This window comes from Rhamphochromis longiceps, linkage group LG2, assembly GCF_057381845.1.
Source record: "Rhamphochromis longiceps isolate RC_006_pf linkage group LG2, R_longiceps_female_GT1.1, whole genome shotgun sequence".
Lineage (NCBI taxonomy): Eukaryota > Metazoa > Chordata > Actinopteri > Cichliformes > Cichlidae > Rhamphochromis > Rhamphochromis longiceps.
This window is the reverse complement of record NC_140558.1, coordinates 28391413-28408174: the sequence shown is the minus strand read 5'-3', so window position 1 is coordinate 28408174 and position 16762 is coordinate 28391413. Positions and strand designations below refer to the sequence as shown.

Here is a 16762-nt window from a genome sequence, read left to right as displayed (position 1 = left end):
AAAATTTCATTTTCTAGAAGGATTTCCATGATCTTACATTTGCATATACTAGTGTTTCAACAATCCCATTTTTGAGAGGACCAAGAGGATTTAAAGTAGAAAAGAAAATGCGTAAAACAAACCTCTACGGATATATATATGTATATAATAGAAAAAAAAAACAAAACTAAAAACAGCAAACAGATTTTGGTCATTTTAATGCTTCAGACACCGATGCAAGGCTACTATGTGTTAGTGTGCTCAGCCTTATGAGCCCTTGAGAGGAGGGTTGAGAGTAGAAAAACACAACTTAAATCCTCCTGAGGCTGCAGAATCCACCGCCTTCTCCTGTGGTCAGTGAATTATTTATCTCAGCGTCGACACACCAAAAATGTCAGGCAGTCAAGATTCAATTTTGATTATCTATCACTCATCACAAGGATCAGGAGGCAACCACCGGCAGGCACTTGAACCACTGAAGTGCAATGTTGTGTACATCTATAGCATAACGAAACTGGCATACAGCTGGATGGGACTGTTCATGATGTGCTACCCGATGACACAAATGCAATCCAACCAACATGCTGATCTGAAACACGGCAGGTTAGTGCTTCCTCTCACACAATCGTCTGTACCTGATAAGTCACTAAACACACAGACTCGGACTGATGGTGGCTATGACAGAAAATCTTTTCAGGACTCCTGCTCCTGCTTTAATGTGCAACATTAATCAACATGGAAGGTGTCGTGTACCAAAATGCACTGATGAACATCTAACAGACAGCTGCATTTTACAATCTTAACAGTCTGAATCAACACTTGAGGTTTGAATGAATTTATCTTGGTGTCTTGTAGCTCTGAAGTTCTCACTGGCCTTAATAGATTGAAAACAAAAACAAACAAACAAGAAAAAAAAAGTTGAATCAGATGAACAAACAGAACTAGTGAAACAACTGCATCCGCCATCTGTACAGACAGTACACTTGGCTTGAGGCACAGGCATATTTGTACCAAGCACAAAAACTCCATCCTCGCAGCTATTTTCAACACTGCAGTCACATTGTCGCCTTCAAAGAGGTTGACTGAAGAGAAAAGGCAAAGGTCTTTCAGGCACTCTACTCCTGTATAAGGCTTTTCTACCTACTGATTATCTCAATTGGATGCTAACTGATTATAATTATCAGAAGAAAAATATAGCTATATACCAATAAGAAAGGCAAATTCATGGTCTTGCAGGTGCAACTCCTCAAATTCAATTGATAGCGTTCACTGCAAATAATTAATTACTCCAGCTGCAGGCACATTTGAAGTCTGGATACTTATGTACAAAGAGAAGGTGTCAATGTGCTTTGTTATAGTTCTTAATTCATATCAGATTTGGTCTACATGATACAATTCTTCACATTGTCACTGCCTCTCATATATGAGCTTCATAACTTATTGTTAGGGCTTCAGATTTCTATTTACACGTTGAAGGAAGAACGATGACATTAAAGAAAGAGGTAACCTGACATCCTTCAATGTTTGTTAGGAAGTTAAAATGGCAGATCAAGCTATCGAAATTCATGATTCATCAAGTTATCGACATTATATAGCAAAAGGAAAAAAGGAAAACAAACGCAGCTAGTTGTGTTTTTTTGCAATTCTGGTGATTTCATTTGATTGAGGTTATAAAGCAAATCCCCCTGACATTCTCTCAGTGGCACTTTCTTCTTTCTGCTCACTGATATACAACTAACCTACAAGGCACACCATCATCAGAGTGCCTGACCATGAACCCAGACCTGACAGATCATTCGTTCAAACGCACGCACACACTCATTCACTTAGATCCAAATCATATTACTATAAAAAAGAGATTGCAGGGTGTTGGTATTATGATAGTTGACATTATTGACATTCAAGTACTCTTTGTTTGCAGCTCTTAACAATCCTTCACCAGTGGACGGAGAGGGAGACTGCCACTGCTCCTCTTATAATCTTTGCTCTCCAGTTCCATCACTTTCCAAAATTTCCAAAGTCAGCAAAAGCATCTTGTTTGGGCTGCTGGGCCATCGCAGGGTTCATCCCCATCCCCATCCCACCAGGCATCCCCATGGTCATACCTCCCTGTGGCATCCCCATGTTCATCCCACCTTGATGCATCCCCATGTTCATCCCACCTTGATGCATCCCCATGTTCATCCCCATTCCCATCATGCCCTGATTGGGGGCCATGCCCATTCCCATCCCCATCCCCATGCCAGCACCAGGGTGCATCATGGGATTAACAGGAGGTCGGGCAGCTGTAGGTCCCAGACTCATATTGGAAAATCCCTGGGAGAGCATGTTGCCGGGTGCCTGGTTGCCTGGAAATAACAAAAGAGAAATTCAAATTTTAAAAAGACTTAAGCCAGAACCTGGACTGTGAGGTTGTTGCCATTCATGTCAGATCTGAAGTACTAATCCTCTCACCTTGTTGGAGAGTGTTGAGACTGGGCTGGGCCTGTTTGGGGGGCTGCATTCCAGGGCCTAGGAAGTCCAGGCTGATGTTAACAGAGTGATCTGACCAGGTGGATGGAAGGGATGCTTTGGCTCCTGCACCTTGAGATGACACTCCCTGCTGAACAGGCTGGAGAGACTGCATGGGCTGTGGTTGAAGAGGACCCCCCATTGTCTGGAGGGGCTGGCACAGATAAACAAGCAGGCAAAATGTTAGAAAAAGAGCTCATTTGTGCCAAATTCATAAAAAAATTGAGATGCAGTTTTTACTTCATTATTCAAGCCTCTAAACCTTTAGCATGACCCACTTAACCTCGACAGAGGGAAATCTACCCGAGTCTCTTTCTTAACTCAATAAAAACATATCATTTAAAATAAATAGACGAAATGGAAGAGGTGAATGTCTTCCCCCCTTTAAAGTAGGTCAACACCCTTTTTACATGAAGATACAGTCAACATATGTGAACTTTCCTTGGACTTTTAATGTTTTTGTGACTCAAATCTCATTTTTCTCATTCGGTGTCAGTAAAATGAGGAGTGGGTGGTTATGGAAAGGTCTCAGGGGAAGATGAGCATCTGGAGTGGCTGCACATTAACTCTCCACCATCCCGCTTGTCCTTTGTCTTTCAATCACATGAAGTATGTCTCCATCACACAAGGAGGTCAAGGTGCAATGTTAAAAAGTGGGAGTAAGAGGATAAATGGAAGTATTTGACCCTTAGTGATAATAGTTATCTAGCTTGTCACATCTGGAATTAATCTATTATAAACAGCATGTGAAAGAAATTTTGCACAGCATTTGAATTTGTAGGCCAAGAGCAAACAAGCATGTGGTACGATAAAAGGTACACATTTTGAATTCACAAAAACATGCTTAATTCAGATTCGGCATTGACAAGATCTAAAAATATTGCTGAGGAAAATCCAGATCTAATCACTCGAACTTACTATTGGAGCTAGCAATGTCTCATATCTCATGCTATGCTTTATATACCACACACTAATCCATATCTCTAGCTCTGTATCCATGAAGCCTAAGAGTCTGTGACCCAAGAGATTTTGATTCCACCTGTATTCTATTTACACCCGATAGGACTCTTGTAATGATGTGTAGAACAATCAATAATTTAACAAGGATGTGTGTATGAATGAGTGCAATCATGCATACCTGTGACTTAGACTGGGGTAGGACCGTGGTGCTCACACTCTGTGTGTTGCTCATGGTAAAGCTGAGGCTCTGAGAGGAGGTGAGAGACTGTGTTGGCCCCATCAAGTCAAACAGGTTTGCTGAGGCAAGACCAGAGCCTGAAGCTGGGGCCGGGGCAGCAGTTGGGGTGGCAACAGAAGGACCTGCATTCATGGGTGCAAAAAGGTCATTTCCACTCATGTTGCCAGTCTGAGCAGATGCTGGCATCTGACCTCCAGGAAAAGCATTCCATTCTCCAAAGTCTCCATTGGGGTTAGAGGGTTGTGCTGCTGCAACAAGAAAGGCAGAAAAACAACAAAAACAAAAAACAGACAGCTGCATGAGTGTCTTTATTTGCCATCGAAACAGTGATATTTGTACTGTGAGCCGTGCAAATATATGATTCAGCAAAATCACAAATCTGAGCCTGACAGTAAACAATAGAAAGCTAAAGAGGTTATGTTTTTGAGGACATTCTCAGTGACCACTGATGGCTCTTTTTAAATTTTTATTGAACTGGCCTGGCCTAATGTCTCTCTCCCTCTCTCAGTCTCTCTCATCTTTCTCCACCCCCACCAACTTCTTCCTCTGTCCCCATCTCCTTGTCATCCATAACAGGAGTTGATGTGTGTCTGTTCTTATTATGCAGAGCAGGTAGCAGGCTCCATATGGCCAGGGCTCCCTCCCAGAATCCCTCTGAATATTCTAGTGGTATGGTTGCAACAGGACAGCATAGACATGCACACACACACCAACAACACACACACACACACACCAACAACACACACACACACACACTCCAAAAACTTTTAAAACCAACCCGAGGACAGTCCAGCAGAGGCAGCAGGTGAGGAGAAGTCGGCAAATCCACCGATCAGGCCTGCATTGAGAAACAGAAATAAATTTAAAACAAGTGAGCTCCAGGTGTCATTCCACCATAGTTAGCATTCCCTTAGTGTCAGAAGTGTAGGAGGGAGGGGAGGGGGAAGCAGTGAATAGGTGGAGGGGACCAAACATCTGTTCAGTGCTTCTGCCCTCTCCATTCCCTAGGGACTCCTCCAAAAACATCTGGTGCACTTAGTTCCTATACATCAACTCCCTCCTCCTGCTGTCCCCAAAAAATGGGAAGCTGCTATCAGCAGCTGGGCACCACACTTTCAGTAGAGTCTAGTGTGTTCGTGCAGCTACTCTGGAGTTTTTTTCTTTGTGGTACTGTAACGCTGAACTAAAACGGTTAGTCCTGGATTTACTGGTATGTCACAATTGCAGTGACTGGAAGGTATTTTTCATTTTGGGCAGAGACCATCAGTTTCTTTAAGGATCCTGTCCAATTTGTCTACTGGAAATTTTTTTTTTTTACTGATAATAGTCTCATCAATCTTCTCATAAGACAGGTTATAAGTGTGCTTCACAAAAGGTTTCTCAAACTTAGTGACATTATACCTGTGGCAGCAGGCTGACTAGGTGTTGTGTCCACCATCAGTAGATCAGCAAGGGCAGCATTGGTTGGCTGAGGGGCTGCGGCTGGCTGCATCTGGAATTAAAACAAACAACCAAAAAAATAAAATAAGAAAGCTAAAAACTCAAGATTCAGAGTAAACATAACCAGCCTCATATCAATAAAATCTTCTCTCATTTCATTTGTTGAAGAGCGCTATTGCTACCTGTTTGGCGGTGGTATCTGGGCTCTTGTCTCCTGTGTAATGGGCTGCGGCCCCAAGGTCTACTTTCTTGGATGGCCCTCCTCTCTTCCGTGTTGCTGTCGTCTCTGTTGCTTGGACAATCTGTAGACTTTTTGTGGTAACAGTCTCCTCTTCATCTTTGAACTCTTTTCTTTGCTGGCCATTGTGAGATGATCGACCCCTGTCCTCCTCGTTGTCACTAGGGACAAAAACAACATGAGAGGTAAGGTGACCAGACACAATCATTGTACACATTCTACCCATCAAGAAACACACAAAGCTCTGTGATCACATCTTCAAATGTCTTTGTCCTAAATAGCAACAAGAAACTTTCCTTTTGTGTTTAGTTTCCTTGCATCAGATCGGAGGCTGTATCCTACCTGAATCGATCTGGTGAGTCGTCTCTGTCCTTCTTTCTAAACTTGTTTATGGTGTCATCAATGGTGGTGCCAATTTTGTCACTGATTTCCCCCAGCTTATCACTGAAGGGGAATGGCCCTTTTTTCTCCCAGTCATCATCCCACTTTCTATCACCAGAGTCATACCTGTCCCCCGCTATTAGTGGAAAAAGAGAAGCAAACATGAGTTGGACATCATAGGATATCAGGTTATACTTCCGCACCAAAAAGTAATCACATCAGTTCCAGCTGCTCTTTTCCCAACACCTCTATTTACAAAATGTGCACATCTGTGGACTTACAGTAGCCTCTGTGTCCCATGCTGTCAGAGGATACACCAATGTATTTGTCTTTATTCTTCTTTGCCTTTTTCCGTTCTTCCCTAAGCCTGTCATCATCCTGAACAAACTCCACCATCTCCTTCACCTTCTGACGTACATTCACACCTTGGTCCTTCCCATTCTCATCTAAGGGTAGCAATTTAAGGAGAAAGAATAACAAAACTGATTAAATTACAACAGTAATACACAAAATCCAGACACAGACAAAGAATAATAATTATTGTGTCCTTCCTTCTAAACAAAGTCTAAAATACACACATGGTTTGGGCCACTGAAAGCAGCTTTACAGTAGTATGCTAAGAGTTTCTGGACTAAGCACTGCTTAGGGCCTCCTTCCTCCTTCCATTCATTGCAGCCCACATTAAAGCTGTTGTTGATACAGAACTTTTCACCTCATTACAACAACATTCAGCAAACAAAATGTCTAGCCATCTAAGATCTAAATTAAAAAAAAAAGAAAAAAAAAGAAGACCAGAATGATACCTTACCTACAAAATGGTAGCTTTCTAGTGATCTCAAATCATACAGATGTTCTCTGGCACTAGTCACAACCCTTTCAGACCCGTTCCTGATGAGATGGGCTAGCAGTAATAGAGACTGAAGGGAAGGGGGGAAGAAAAAAACAAAATGGGAAATTAAAAAAAAGATTTAAGATTTTATTTTTAACTTCAAGTTTGGAGTTAACCCAGTTTGTTCAAGTTGTGATTCTTGTGTCAGACTTTCGTTTACTCTCAATCACAGTGTTTCAAACAATGTGGTTTGTCTTCACATCTCTTGCTGAGTGAAATCCATCAGTAGGTTATTTGTAAAAAAAGCTTAACCCAATCTTAAAGTTCTTGCTGATACCCGATTATTGCTAAAAGTAAGGAGAAAGGCCTTTAAAGTTAAATCAAATCTATTAATTTTAGTTTAGCAAGTCCAAAGTGTTCCACAGAATGAAAAATGTTCTCAGCACTTAGGTCTTCAAGCCTTGTTTCACAATTAATGCAAGAACATGCGTTTGTGTCATTTTACAACAGCACTGAGGCAGACCTTGTAGACTCTCCTCCAGTTCTTTTTGTTGTCCCGCAGCATGCGGGCCCACAGCATGTTCATCACCTCTGGGAACTGTTCATACATGAAGGTGGCTCTGTTTATAAAAAAAAACGGAGGGGTGGGGGGGGAATTAGACTTTTTACTTTCATGTTAAAAAAAAAAAAAAAAAAAAAAAAGCATATCTGCAATTAAGCATATCTGTGTATGCATAGTTGCATAAGAAGAAAGCATGAACAGTAAAAGCCAGATGAACTCAAACACTGATGTCCACTTTGAATATGATAAATAATCAACAATGAACACTTGGGGGTTTAATATTCTCATTGTTTGCAGTTCTGTGCAGGAAAAGACTTGAGGTCAAACGGGACGCTTGAACATCAAAAACCATTTTTTGTAAAAACAGCTTCTAAATGAGTCATTAGAAACTTCTGTGTCACTCATAACTTCGGGGCTCATACGTTTTTGACAAAGCTTTCTGCACTTAAAGAAAGTCACGTAAGACACATCAGAGGTAGTTCACGGGAGTTCTTAGACATTCAGATGCAGGTAATTTACAGCTTAACTTTTAAACTATAATTGTTTATGGTTGTTTATTCAGAAACGTTCTGCTGACTTTCAAAGAAGCCCTGTTTCCTGTTTTGATGAGCGAGGAGGCTTAAAATCCAGTAAGAGCTGGATTTGTCATAGAAGCCTGATCTTTAAAAATAATGTTCATGGAAATGCAGATAAAGGGATGTAAGGTTTTCTTTTTATTTACAGTGGGTGCTTTTCAGTAAAACATAAATGAAATAAACAACAAACCTTACCTAGAAATTTCACTCATCAGCTGTCCTGATGGTCCCCAGGGGTCATCATTGGTGGCTTCTCTCACCTTAGACTCCACCTCGGAGTAGTTCATCACCACATTGGTTCTATAATAACAAACAAAAACAAACTTCAATTATAATACATTTTATTTGTCATTTCTGCTCAAAGTATGCACCTGCACCTCAGCCCAGCAAGACCAACATGAATGACAGTACAAAAATCATATAAAATCAGAGACTTAAAGATGCTTAAGCCAACCACAAGTGCCCTTTTAAAGGCTAAAAGAACAAAAGGATCACGTGTTTTCTATAACTCCTTGTCAAAACCTAAAACAGCTTACCACACAGGCAAATGCACAATGCGTTCAGTGTAAACACATACATGCAGGCTAAAATGGCGATGAATAAAACAAGAGTTGCTGACTGATTTTGAGCTCTAGTTAGAAACTAGTACAACAGGAATCAGAGACTCAAATGGGAAGAAATCAAAACAATGAATCTCTCTAAGCATTTCAGGCTAAAATCTGTGTTCCAAATATATAGGACTTCGTATATTATAAAAGACTAAAGAAGTAAAAAACGCAATCACAATCAGTACAGAACTAACAAAGGCTAATCAAACTCTGCCTTATATTTATCCAGGATTAGAGTCTACAAATCTTGTTTCTACTTAAAAATATAGCCAGCATTCTGTAAGGGAAAGAAAAAAATATCACGTCTTAGCTTCAGTGTGTATAAGGGTTCCACCAAGATCTTGAAAAAAGCAAAGGACTTTATAAAGTTTTTCTTTACCTTTTTTTATAAAGTTCATTTCTGCTTCTGTAATTTCTATTTACATCACCTGCTGTGCATTATTTGACAATGGTGTCCTTGTGTTTTTTAATTGAGATTTTGCATCTTTATTTGACTAATCGCCGTTTGTGTAAGGGGATTTAATTTAACATGTCATTTGGCATCTATTCAGTCATAACTGGATAAACTGGTTATCCCTTAATGCAGTGTTTGCATTAAGGGAAGCAGTATAGCCACTATCCCAAATTGTATATGCAACGTAAAACTGAGCCACAACCTGAGAGCTTATTCAGATTTAGAGTATTAACTTGTTTGTTACAGAACCGCAGAACTATGATCAATAATCATACAGGCATCATCTTTAAAATAAGTAAGCAGGCCCTGCTGCAACTTTAGCAATAAAATGTGGCAAGGCAAATAAGCAATTTGAAATTTCTACAACCTCCTCCTTCACTACTGCCACATCAGCAATAAACAGCACAGCGCCTGACAGAGCAACACTGATTTGATGCCATATTGTTAACAAGGATACACCCTCTCTGTGGTTTTCAGGCAGACTGCATTGCTAAAAGTTGCAGGGTATGGTTACAACTCTGACAACATACTCTCTTTTGTAAAATGTGGCTTAAGCCATGAAAAGTATTTGAAAATTACCACGCCAGAGTCCTTTCACAGCTAATTAAAATAAGCCTCTGGGCCCAACCATGGATCACAGTCAACATTTGCTGAAAAGTCCCAGACAGACATTCAAACATTCTATATCCAAGAGTTTTCAAAGGATTCTGGTTACTCCATGTGTAGTTATAACTTTATATATCCAGAATTTCTCTAGCTAGTTAGGGAAAATGCTAACCTGCCATGCATGAATGACAGACAAAAAATAAAAGGCACTGATGCAACTGCTTATCTTCACACAGAGGTTGCTGCTGTTCTAGATATCAGCTAGATAAAACGGAAGCTGTGATACTCTCAGTGACACACAATCACACATATTTCCGCTGCTATACTGCTGAAGCATTTCCCTTGCTCTTCATTGCAACTGCACTTTAGTTCTTATATTAATGTTAACTTTACTCATTACAAAAGTTAAAAAAATAAGAAAAACAAATCAGCATTTTACTCATTATATTTAACAAAAAAAAAAATGCACATAAAGCCCTCTGATTAATCAGAGGAAGAATGCAACAATCAGTCTTAATGACTCAGCATTTATTGACACATTATGAAAACAAGTCAACAAGTTCCCAATTTCAAAGGTCTCAAGACACGAGCTCTTACACCACCCAGTATTTCAAATAAAGCCAGATTAGAATGAAGGCGCACTCATTCAGGCATAAAAATAATCTCTCTTTTAGTCTGTCAATTCAAATTGCTTTATATTATAAGTTAAAATAAAAATGGTGCAGATGCATCAGAAAATAAATATATGCAACAATATACAGTATTTATACAATACTGCAGGATAGTGTGATCTATATAACATTAAGTTTAGTAAATAATTTACATGCTTCTGGGTGTGTGTGTGTGTAGATGAATGAATGTCTGGCACGTCATGACCATTGTTTTTACAAGTTACGGCATCTTTATACATCTATGCCTCGTCTCCTTTATCTCAACTGAAACTTAAGTTCTTTCAAATGTGGAATTACTGAGTTAAATTTTGTAAAGTAAATATTTCCTTCTTTGTCTGACTCGCTCCAACAAAAGCAAAACATGCTGCAGAAGGTCACACACAGAGGGGAGTCAAGTGCATCCACAGGATTGCATTCTTGGATAGACTTAACACACTATTGTCTGACTGTGCACAATAAGCCACTAAGCCCTTGAAGGAACAAAAAATAAAAATACATTTTTAAGAAAATCGTGCAATAGCCTACAAAAGCTTCAGAGTACAGTCATCAGCTGAAAATAAACCAGCAGCCAAAGGAGAACAAATGTGCTGAACAAAGGTGTTGGCTTGCTCTTTGATAAAGCTAGGTAATAAATTACTGCCATGGAAGCTTTGACCAACACTCCCATCAAACTATGCAAAAATGCACCGGAAGCAAACAAAAGAGAGAGAGGGAGAAAGCTTGACATCCACCAACAAGTTACAAAACCCAGCAGATGACTGATCACTCATTAATAAATACTCTGTAGTGGCTCTTTTAAGTAGAAAAATAAATAAAAACATAAAGCACCCTCAATAACAGTAAAGCCAACTCAAATAACAACTGTCGTAAGTTGTGGTCAAACTTCTTAACACACACTTACGTTTACTGGGAACTAGTTGCCACCAACATGATTGTAAGCCAAAAGTGTAAAGGTAGTTGTTTTTTAAGGGTGTGTTTTTATTTTAAAACTAACACGATGTGTTAATTTATGTATTTATGTGTATGCTAGCGTGACGCTGGTGGAAAATCTACAACAATCTAGACAATTGTTGTATTGTAACTTAACGACGAACAATTTAACTTACAACTCAAGGGCTCTCGTGCAACTACCACAACGTCGTGTGTAACTTAGCTACAAGTGTCAAGACGATCGTAAAGCACTTCTACCTTAAATTAATTAATTAAAAATGTATTTCCAGGCAGTAGCAGCTAAACAGTGGTTGGACGACAAGTCTGTTTCACATAACTCCAAAAACACCCATTGTTTAATTATTCAGCCTGGGAGCTGTCAAACTAGCTTAGCTGGCTAGCCTGGTCAGCTAGCTACCCACCCAGTCAACAGGCTACATAATTAGCTTGTTAGCCAAGCAGGTTAGCATGCGCTTTCGGAGAAAACGAACAAATGTCAAGCGCAGTCACACCATATCCTTTTAGTTACAGTTTAGCTGAACGACAAGGCAAGAAGAACTGTAAGAAAAACAAGACACCCACACTTAAAACAAGAAGTATGGTGTTTGTAAAAGTCAGTTAACTAATTCGCTAGTAGCATACAGGCTAGCTAACTTGTAAAGAATGACGTGACGTCAAAGTTTTGGGTACGTGTCTCTTTCAAACAGGTAAACTACAAGCACAAATAACTCGTTACAGCCGTACTGTGATAAGAAGATACTCACGCTTTGTCAACCAACTCCCTAACTTTCCACATGTTCAGCATGTTGGCTCTGAGAAAGGGGGCTTAACGCCTCGGCAAAAGCCTTTACTCCAAACGAACACCGACACCAAACCTTGAACTCTGGAAAGTAAACTATTCTTCACCTCGCTTTCAAGACAGGAGGCGCAAACGCACCAGCAAGCAGACAGGAAAGGTTACTATGGGAAATGCCCGTGCAACGTCATCAAAACTGCGTAAAGCAGGATTGGAGTTGTAGTTTATAGCATGTATTCGGACACCACCTTGATACATGATTACATTAACCTTTATATAAAGTTAGAGAAAGAGCTTTCGCAAATTATTCACATCTATTAATGACTATGGGGATATTTAAATAATGGAAAAAACGTTCTAGGACGTAGACATATTTTTAGAATAAGGACCTCTCACTGAATTTGAGAAATTGTTAAATTAAACAGTAAAGTTAAAAAACAAAACATAACAAGTAAAACATACTAAGACCCTATATAAAGTACTTATAGTAATTCTGATTTACGCAATAGATTAGTGATGTCAAACATAAGGTCCAGGGGCCAGAATTGGGCCAACAAATCAGCCAGAATTCTGCTGATATTCTCTTTGAAAAAAGAGAATATATATAGATATACATTTTAGACTTTTAACTGTATTTTCACAACTTTTACAGCTTTTTCTACTAATAAAGACCTACCCCATAATCACCATTCATACTACACCAAAGTAATTAAGTAACAGAAAAACAATTAAATAACAATTCTTACCCATCAGCTGTAACAAGCCTGACAGGGTATTGTTGTCAGCCAGGTGGGTGGAGTGGACGCCAAAATTTGTGAATGCGATAACTTGAGAACAAGGTGATGTAGAAATTCGTACCAAAGGCGCATCTAATAAAGCTTGCGGACAAGTTTGACTCCCAGTGAAGGTCAGAGATCAGGTTTTCTGAAAAATTTCTGAATGCCATAACTCAAGAAGGAAGTCACCTAGGATTTTCACATTCATACCATAGGTGCATCTACTAAAAGTCTTCGGCAAATTTGAATCCTGGTGATCTTGAGCTCAAGGTCAAGGCCACTGGTAAAGTTTTCTGAAAATCTTGTGAATATGATAACTCAGTAAAAAAGTCACCTTTGATGTTCAAATTGATAACATATCTGCATCTACTAGGAGCCTGAGGGGTCGCACTGGAAGCCAGCAGTATTTTTCGATCTACTATAGAAATGTTTATGGGGGGGTTTTCTGAGTCACACACATTTTTTTTGTGAATTAACAAAAACTTTAATAATTACAGGGCAGTCTGAGCAATGAGCTACCAGAACTCCTTTTTAAAAACACATTTATTTTTTACAGTTTAAGCCCAAAGAATCATGCTAACAGATTTCCTTGTTGCTACAGCAGCATTTCTTTATCATGTATAAGAACTGTCCAAACTGTATAGGTATACTTCTTTACATTGACTGAAAGTGGGCTGTATAAAATTAGTTTGACATTCCTGCTATAAAGATGTGTTCTTCTATATCACTTGTGCTTTCAGCTTATAGTCATTAAGGTTCACAGGAAGTTGAGACAAGATGCATTATGCTGCATTAGGCCAGTGTTGCCATAGTAGTGACAAAAGGGTTTTTTTTCCTATTAGAGAGCACTGAGAACTAAACAATTTCAGTTCCTTAAAAAAACAAACTCAAAAACAAACATGAAGATTGTTGGGGGAAAACTCTGTAAAAGACCCAGGAGAAATAAAGACACAATGAGACAAGATCACTTTTTATGCTTTAACGTGCACACGGGTAAGCTGTTCAGAACAACTCACAACGTGTACAGAGGCTGGGCACTTTTTATAGGAAAGACAGTGAGAACAGGATAAGAAAATACAAAACAGATAAAATAAACAACTCCATATGTGGCGCTAGTCTCGTCAGCAGAGAGCTGGGAGAAAGCTGTGAGAGATAAAACAATCTAAAACAATATGTCCCAAAACAGTATGTCTTTGCTGAGAAAGTCTAAAAAGATAATTCTAAACTAATCTAACCATAGACAAAAGGGCATGCTTGCACATTTAAAAGAAGGTAAAGAAACATAGAATCATTTTTCCTGTAACATTCCCTCCTGTTTTAACTTATTTTAAATGTATACAACAATTGTCTGTGAAGGTTATTTATTAAGTATCTTAAGCAATTTTTTAATTTTCAAAATGTCAGCATAGCAGAAATGGAAATCATTTGGTCTAAAGAATAAAACAAAATAAAATAATAAAAAGAACAAAGAAAATCATAGTAAATGAAAATCATAGTAAATGAAAATCATAGTAAATGAAATAACAAGTGGAATAAACAAGAAAAAATAATAAAACTAAACTACAAAAAATAAAGGATAAAAACCTTATATTTAAAACGAAAACTACAAAAAATAAAAGGATGAAAACCTTATGTTTAAAAGGATGAAAACCTTATATTTAAAATGAAAACTACAACAAATAAAAGGATGAAAACCTTATATGTAAAATGATGAAAACCTTATATTTAAAATGAAAACTTCAAAAAATAAAAGGATGAAAACCTTATATTTAAAATGAAAACTTCAAAAAATAAAAGGATGAAAACCTTATATTGTACCTGCATAAACTACTAATGTGTTAATCAGTGCATGATCACTTGACAAGTCATTTTTAATCACCACGTCATTCATTAGCAGTTATTACAAGTTCTCCTCTAACAGAATTGCAACGGGATGCTGTTCTTCTTGAGGCACGGCAACATAAGCAGTCATTGTAGTTGTTATCATCTTTGAAATCATTACTCTTAGACATGGCGGTGTAGCTGCTCCAGATGTGTGGTCAGTGACATATTTCTGCAGAATGGTCAAATTCTGCAAAGCTTCATAAATGTCTCCGCTTACAAACTCCTCCTTGTGATGCTGTTAGCAGGTCTAGAGTCAGTCTGTTCTGCAGCACCATCGTTCTGATGGCCTTCTGTTCTCCTGCTAAAGCCGGTCCCAGGGTCTTTGTCAAAGTTGATGCGTCGTAGCAGAGCATATCGGTTGATCTCCACATGATCCTGCACCTCGGCAGCTCCAATGCCGGGGATCAAGCTCTGTAAGAATTTCACTCCTCCTCAGATGCGAAACTCTGGTTCCTTTACTGCTTGGTGCCGTCCGTGCACATCCTGTCTGGTACTGAGTCTTTGTTTGTAGTGGCATCCGGTAGATAGGTGAGTAGGCAGCTCCCCCACTGCCCGCGATCCATTGTTCATCACACATACTGGCAGTTGCGCTGCGTTCAGCTTGTTCAGTAGAATTACATCAGGCAGTGGGTCTGAGACTTGGGGCCAGGTCAGTAGGTAGGTCTGTCCGGAACAGTTCACATTTGTGGGTGATGATGACCTCCAGGTTGCTTTTGCTGGGATGCTGTAGTTGGCCTTGGACCAAAGAGTACCGTAGCCTGGATGTGTTGCCAGGCCCAACAGACACCAACTGCGATCTTCAGGTATGCTGTACGGCCACAGGCCAGACGTCTGCGAGGATAGGGGCATATGGGTACATGCATAGCAGTCAGTTTTATTATTCCAGTGAGCTGTAGTGTTCATAAACTGCCACCAAAAGTTAGTGGCGTAGCCATGGGGAAACTTGGTGTACTGTCCTTTGTCATACAGTGTCTGCCTTTTCTTCATATTGCGTGACTTGTTGTCCCTCACGGAAGCAAAGATGAGGAGCCCGGCCATGGTCAGGGCCACTGCAGTTATTAAGAGCCACCACCTCATGACGACGGGACACACCCTCCTGTCGCGAGTAGACCCCCCGGCCAGGAAAGCTGACCCCTCCACCGGGCGAGATCACAACAAGTGGGCAAGCCTGCTGTCAGCTGTGTTTAGATGGCTTCACTTACTCGCCTGCAGTGACTCTGATGGATCCAGGATGGTCGTTCCGCAATTTTGCAAGTGGTCGGTGTAGTGAGGAGGACTTGGTATGGCCCCTCCCACCTGGGTGTGCTCCAGTTTTTCCTTTGGAGCACCTTGATCAGAACCCAGTCACCGGGCTTTAGTCTGCAAGACACTGGAGAAACATCATCAGGTTGTTGAGTATGTACAATGATCTCTTTGTTTTCCAATAGCTTAGACATCCATTCTGCTAATGTGTTTTCTCTGATTGCTTTGTCTATTGGTTGACTGGTGATCGGCAGTGGGAACGGCCTGCCATGAATGATTTCAAATGGAGTTAGTTTATGGGAGCCTTGCGTTAAGCGCATCCACATTTTCACTAAACCCAAACATTCAGGCCACGGCCTTCCTGTTTCTGCCATGCATTTCCTGAGCCTTTGTTTTATAGTGCCGTTAGTTCTCTCTACAAGGCCTGCGCTCTGAGGGTGATAAGCACAGTGGTGTTTTATGCTGAAACCGAGTGCTTCAGAGACCTTAGTGATGACATCATTTACAAAATGAGTGCCGTTGTCTGATCGTATCAAAGCTGGGATGCCATATGTGGGTATGAAGTGATTGCACAGGCACTTTGCTACTGAAATTGCATCTGCCTTTTTCACTGGATAGATTTCCGGCCATTTTGAGAACACGTCTATAACCACTAGCGCGTATTTTGACCCTTGACATTCGCTTAGTTCAATAAAATCCATATGAATTGTGTGAAAAGGATAAGGTGGAGTGGGAAAACGGCCTCTTTTTGGTCGCAGATTTCCCTGAGCATTATATTTTTGACACGTCATGCACGTTCTGACAAATTGTTTTGCTGAAGTTTCAAAATTTACAGTGTAGAAATGAGAGTTGACAATACAGGTCATTCCCCCCGATGACAAATGCGTATAGCCATGAGTCACTAATGCCGCCATCTTGTGGAGAGATTTTGGCAGCACTGGCTTGCCATAACACATCATTAAGTCGTTTGTCAGAACTGCACCGTGTTTTAGCCATTTTGCCTGCTCTGCTGTGCTTGCTGCTTTTTGTTCATTTTTCAACACATCCAGTGGAATCTGATGTGTGTTTACTGCCATCAATGT

General features: G+C 39.9%; 1 protein-coding gene and 1 long non-coding RNA gene across 3 annotated transcripts; both read right to left on the bottom strand.

Annotated features, from left to right (window-relative positions):
- Positions 1–141: 141 nt before the first annotated feature.
- clint1a (clathrin interactor 1a) lies at positions 142–11930 on the bottom strand. 2 transcript variants are annotated; one of them, XM_085421307.1, is made up of 12 exons: positions 11747–11930; positions 7909–8013; positions 7100–7196; positions 6556–6664; positions 6029–6193; positions 5709–5883; positions 5311–5527; positions 5090–5180; positions 4467–4526; positions 3629–3933; positions 2434–2644; positions 142–2327 (listed from the first exon to the last, which is right to left on the bottom strand). In XM_085421307.1, the coding sequence occupies exons 1-12, from the start codon at positions 11785–11787 to the stop codon at positions 1978–1980; spliced, it is 1926 nt and encodes a 641-aa protein (XP_085277433.1). In that variant the 5' UTR covers positions 11788–11930; the 3' UTR covers positions 142–1977. The 2 variants fall into 2 exon arrangements, with proteins under 2 accessions (XP_085277433.1, XP_085277424.1); XM_085421298.1 differs by having other exon boundaries at positions 3629–3936; positions 11747–11929.
- A 1625-nt stretch (positions 11931–13555) lies between these two features.
- LOC146677365 (uncharacterized) lies at positions 13556–15695 on the bottom strand. Its single transcript, XR_014913579.1, has 2 exons — positions 14361–15695; positions 13556–14138 (listed from the first exon to the last, which is right to left on the bottom strand). It is a non-coding gene; the product is annotated as an uncharacterized LOC146677365 (long non-coding RNA).
- Positions 15696–16762: the final 1067 nt, after the last annotated feature.